This window comes from Vigna unguiculata, chromosome 3 (assembly GCF_037176805.1).
Source record: "Vigna unguiculata cultivar grain cowpea cultivar isolate G323 ecotype 2 chromosome 3, ASM3717680v1, whole genome shotgun sequence".
NCBI classification, from domain to species: Eukaryota; Viridiplantae; Streptophyta; class Magnoliopsida; order Fabales; family Fabaceae; genus Vigna; species Vigna unguiculata.
Window position 1 is genome coordinate 47594281 of NC_140794.1, and position 5673 is coordinate 47599953.

At 38.1% G+C, this 5673-nt stretch overlaps 1 protein-coding gene across 3 annotated transcripts; it reads right to left on the reverse strand.

The window, feature by feature from the left end:
- Positions 1 to 1878: 1878 nt before the first annotated feature.
- On the reverse strand, positions 1879 to 4936 carry LOC114177214 (protein EXPRESSION OF TERPENOIDS 1-like). Of its 3 annotated transcripts, none has more exons than XM_028062480.2 (3): positions 4681 to 4936; positions 3309 to 3875; positions 1879 to 2667 (listed from the first exon to the last, which is right to left on the reverse strand). In XM_028062480.2, exons 2-3 carry the CDS (start codon positions 3853 to 3855, stop codon positions 2282 to 2284), a joined length of 933 nt encoding a protein of 310 aa, XP_027918281.1. In that variant the 5' UTR covers positions 3856 to 3875; positions 4681 to 4936; the 3' UTR covers positions 1879 to 2281. The 3 variants fall into 3 exon arrangements, with proteins under 3 accessions (XP_027918281.1, XP_085526759.1, XP_027918280.1); XM_085670633.1 differs by having other exon boundaries at positions 1879 to 2670; positions 3309 to 3865; positions 4681 to 4932; XM_028062479.2 differs by having other exon boundaries at positions 1879 to 2670; positions 4681 to 4931.
- Positions 4937 to 5673: the final 737 nt, after the last annotated feature.

The following is a 5673-nucleotide window of genomic DNA, read 5'->3' on the forward strand; positions in this document are numbered from 1 at the left end:
AGGATCCTGTGAACGAAATGAGCATGAGTCCTATCTAACATGGGCTTCAAAGCCACCGGCAGTAGGAAATTCAAATGACAAGGAGAAATTAATATTCTGCTTTTGAAAGCATGCTAAAATTAATTATTTAATTAAATGAAAAACTTCACTAACAATGCTAATAGATTGCTTCTACGTTGAAAAGCAATGTTTTCTGACAGAAAAGAAATTATACGTTATCCTCTGAATTAAGTATTGAGCTGCTGTATACCTAACCAGTCACCATGAAATCATAGTGCATGCACGATAATATCCGAACGGATAGATTCTTTTATTAGATCACATACTTCTGCATACAGACATAGAAGCAATCATTCTACTATATAATATCTAATATAATATGTTCTGACATCATCATGCTGGTGAACCTCGACCAATCAATTAGGATTTATTCAAATCAAGACAACCTACTCTTTTGAGACAACTTTATTTATTTACCCAGTTTATATCAATGGAATTGTAGATCTAATGCTGAAAACTCATATATATATATATATATATATATATATATATATATATATATATAGAATTGCTTTTCGATTTTTAAACTTTGGAAGACCTAAAACCACCAAAATGCAGCATGAACTGTCAAATCTAGGAAATGGAAGTCATATATGATATAGATAACTAGTCAAATCATAACAGAAACTTCTAATAGATCAACTGGGCAAATTAAGAAGTATACACAATTATTAGTGCCAGCTGGGCTTCTAACTGGTATCCATGCCATCACCCTTCATCAGAAATGGGAAGAGACAAGTCCTAAAGAGTTAATACATACTATCCTTACATAAAATAAAAATAGAAAAAATAAATGATTGCTCCCTCAGTGTATGAAAAAAATCATTTTGGCGGTCATTTTTCTATTATATTAATTACCGCAAGTCAATCCCTCAATCACTAAAATCTGCAAGATTCTTGTAAAAAACGTTGTATTAAGAATATTTTTAAAAACATTTCTGCAACATTATTATTTTTTTTCCTTTGTTACATAACTTACTAAAGTACATAGTCTCTCTCTCTTCAGTTTTTATCTGATGGTTATAAAAATTTATTGTAGCATAATAATTGCTCTAAATGAAGTATTCACAGATAAAGGACAATGTATGGTTCACAATATTTCTCATAAGGATTGACTTTGGGGCCAGTTATGTATACATTATGTAATTGGGTCAGTAGAAAATGTATCGTGAGATACATATATGAAAGCATGTGTATTTCATTGATAGTATAACCAAATCAGTTTATGGAAACTGATCAAACAACTGGGTGACCATTCATGAGGAGGTGAGAGCATGCTGCTGCATTGATCAGAAGAGAAGGTTAAGGAAAGTTCAGAAATCGTAGCCTTTATATTTGTTTTACTTGTTTTAGTTTTCCTTTAACAACAATATACTCTAGTATGTTATGCCATATGCTGTATTCCTTACACATAAAATGCAGTGTTCCCCTATATACGTATAGTTTTCCTGCATGTGCATTAAATATGAGCACATTGATAAGTAATATTTCCCATTTTAAATTCAACGTCACGTCTATGCAAAGTTAGACAATGGAATTACAGTATCATCACATGGGAAGAGGGAAAGAGAGAGAGATCTTTCACCTTTAAAACTTGAATATGCTCGTGCATGGTTGGACCAGCCCCATCCAAAATATGAAGGAACTAAACAAGTTTTCTTCGAGGTTAGTCGTTCAATCCAAATAAAGATCAAAACTGTCTTTCCAGTTCAATTAACCAGATAGCAGACGGATAAACAGGGAAAAATAAGAAGAAGCAGTTTCCAAGTTCAAAACCAACTGAAAACAAAGTGATATAATTCAACACGAAAGAGGGGCTCGAAAAAATAATAAATAATAAAATACTATAATATTGCAACTGATCAAACAAAAGAAGACACTCTACACCAAACTACAACATTAGAACCAGATGTGTCCTTATATCGTACAAAGCTACGAAACAAATAACTTTAGCTGGTTTGCAACAAGGAGAAGAAGAATGATCTATTTTTGAACTAACCATTGATAATTTGCACAAAAAAAAAACATCCATATATATATTTTCTCTTGTTCTCTCCTGTCTTTTCTTTTTTTTCTTTCTCTCTCACATCAATATGAGTGTCAAATTTACCTCTAGGCCTCGTTCTGAAGAACAATAACATCAAATGATAGAAACACAAAGTTGGTGAAAGAGAAGTATGTGGAATAGAATCCGCATAATCCCCATATTGTTTTTCCTTTTTCAAGATCTTGTGTGAGGGAAGAATTGCGTACCACTGCCACCCATGAAAGTGTTGACCGGAGCGGAATACAAGGAGGAAGGATCAACAAGTGCCCCAGAAGAAGTGACAACGCCAGAACCAGTGAGGTTCAAGGGCTGATGAGCCCCAGCAACACCAACACCAGCAGAGGTCTCCCCGGCCATGTAATTATTACTATTATTACTGTTATTATTATTGCTATTCTCAGGACCATAGTCATAAAGGATTCCTTTGAACACATGTCCCCCAATGTTCACAGCCGTTTGATATGCATACCTGTCATCAGCATCCTCCACGCAGCTAACCCTCACGCACCTGAACTCAGCGGGAGAACTCACCACAGATGGAAAATGCCCTTCTTCTAACCCTTCTTTTTTATTTTCCAACACATACACAAAAAAAAATAAGAAACAACATTAGGCATGTAGCTACACGATCCATGGTTTGAAAGAAAAGCAACAGACTCGAACAAAAAAAGAAAAAAGAAGGGTCTTTTTACTGAAAAACTAGAACCTAATAATCAACAAAGAAAGAAAGTGAAGGAGGCGACTGGATGTGCGTGGAAGTGAGAGAGAGAATGTGCTAAGAAAGAGGAGGAAAAACAGTTTCTTGCTGTCAATCCATTCATTCGTCAGGGCTAATACATAACAGTGTTTTGGGAAAGGGAAAGGGCTAAGGAAAAAAAAAAATTAAAAAAAAGGGAGAAAGAAGAAAAGCTGATATATGAAAATGGTGGATTTTGGTTCACACGCAATCGATACGGTTCCATTGTTTGCAGGTATACTTCCAAAACTTTCTCACCAGTCCCTCGATATCTTTTCAGAGAATTTCCCTGGCGAAAGATTCTCTTCTTTTCTTTTCCTTTCCTTTATTTCCCCACTCTCATTCATCACTCAATCACAGAAACTGCGAGTCCTTCTGTGTGCATCACTGTGAACAAACAAAGACAAAACAAGAAGCACTGGGAGTGAATTAGTTGGTGGGTGAGGGAGTGAGTATGTGATGTACCTGACGAGGGTAAACGAGTGCAAGCGGTTGGGTCCCTTGGCCGTTTGGAAAGGTCTCTCTGTTGTTGCTGTTGCTCTTGCAAGGCAGCGAGCTGTTGCTGACGCTCACGACGTTTGGAAGCGGGAACCCAAGTGCTTTTGACATGGGTTTGGCACTCGTAGCCGCGGCTCTTGCAGCACGTTCTGCACCGCATGTGTGGACAATCTTTCTTGGCTTGGTTCCCGCAGTCCTGGCAGCTTATTCCACCCTCCGCCGCGCGCATCGCAACAAAGGCTGATCTAGACGAGGAGTGATCATCGGAGACGCCTCGGCTGGGTCCCACACCGGAGGAGTAAAGATCTCGCTGCAGGAGAGGGCGCGCATGCGGTTGCATCACATGCTGCTCCTGCTGCTGGTTCCATAGCTCGAACCCTCGGTAGGATGAAACGTCGTCGGTTTTGCTGTACCAGAATAGGGTCTCGGCTGCAGGAATCTCGTTGTTGGTAGTGTTGTCTTGCTGGTTGTTGTTACTCCCTCTCCCTCCGCCTAATGAGAACAAACCCGCCATTGTTCTGCACCTGACCCGAGCTTCAATTGTGGCCCAAAATCCATATCAGAAAACCGGATGGGTTTGGGTTGTTTGATATTGAAAAGAACAAGACGAAGAAAGAAGCAAGCATGTAAAAATAAGAAAAAAGAGAAAGAAAAACAAAAGAACACGGGTATAAGTTGCCAGTTGTAACTATTGGTTGAATTAATTCTCTGGGTTTTGAGCTTTGAATGAGGCGTGGGGTTGAGAATTGGGATTTGGGAGCGAGAAGAGGAGGACAAGAACAACAATAAATATAATACAAGTAATAATAACAATAGCAACTACAACTCCGTTGAATTTATGTTGAGGAAATTATAACCCTGTTGGTTGGATTTTGTGTTGTGTTGTGTAGTGTAGAGTCATCAATAGTGTAGTCTCCACACACCATCACAGACATATACACAAGCAGAAACACAAAACAAAAACACACACACTAGGTAGCACTGGTATTTTAATTTTTATTTTGGAAGAAAAGAAGAAAAAAAAAGTGAGAAAAAAAATATTGGAAGAAGAGTGTGTTGGGCGTTGTGTTGTGTTGTTGTGTTACAGCATGTGGTTATGGGTATGGGTTAGCCGTTGTGGTGGGAGAAAGGGTAATTGAAGCTTCGTTGGTTAAGGACAGGCGTCGAACAGTGTCGGGCAGCGTTAATCGCGCTTTCAATTCTTAGGTCACTCTCCGAATTCAGCGTTTGTTTGTAATTGTGTTGTATGTATATGTGTGAATGAATGAATTGAATATATGCATTATATATTTATGCATTAATAATAATAAAGAGCATAGCACAGCACCAACAACAGTACCACAGTTTTTTACAGCTATCGCTGCACTGCAAACGCCGCCATGCCCCTCTCTTTCTCTCTGCAACCCTCTGATGCTCCTTCAATTTAATAACCCCTCACACTCTCTCTCTATCTCTCTGATTTTTTCTGCAGAGTTTATGAGCTCTTTTTTTAGTTCTGAGCAGTTCCTCCTTTTGTGTCTGAAGCCTGTGTGTTTAAGTTCGCACGATGACAAAACCACTACACTACACTGCACAGTAAGCAAGTACTCCTTTCTCCTCTCTCTCCTCCTCAACAATGCAACCGAATGAATGTAATGTCATCCATCTCATCCCCACCGATGCTACAAATTTCCCATGTTCTTTCAACGGTCATGATCCCTGCCACGTGTCACAGAAACAGCTTTCTGCGTCCCTCGTCCTTTGCACCGGAAAACCCGCTGCTTTTCGTGACACATTGCCCCTTTTGTGTCCATTAATTTATGGTTTTCGCTTCCATTAAAATAAAATTCTCTTGTCCCCTCCTTAATCTTTATCACCCTTTACCTATCTCTTTTCATGCAATACTATTACCCAAATCACACATTAAATTAAGCAGCATCAGGGTATAATAATGCTTCTCTAAGACGCATGTAGTTTAAACCTCACTCTTGACATAATTTAAAAAAATATTTGATGAGCTGACTTAGTTCTTCCTTATGTGTTCTCTGTCACAATGAACTAATAAAACAGTGGGGTGATTAGTTATATTATATAAGAGGTAGAGATTTGGACGGGTGAAAAAGAGGCAACCAGATCGAATTTCCATGAAAATAATCATGTGGCCTCAAACAAATATGCGTTCATACAGGGGAACACAGCGCCACCAAATTGTCATTGTACCTTTTCTCTTCTCTTTTTCAAATTTCTCTTTTTTTTTATGCAATCTTTATTTACAGTAATTTTCCGGTGACTACAGTCTCAACAAGTATCATCATAGTTAATGCAAAATAAAATATATTTTTACAAAGGAGAT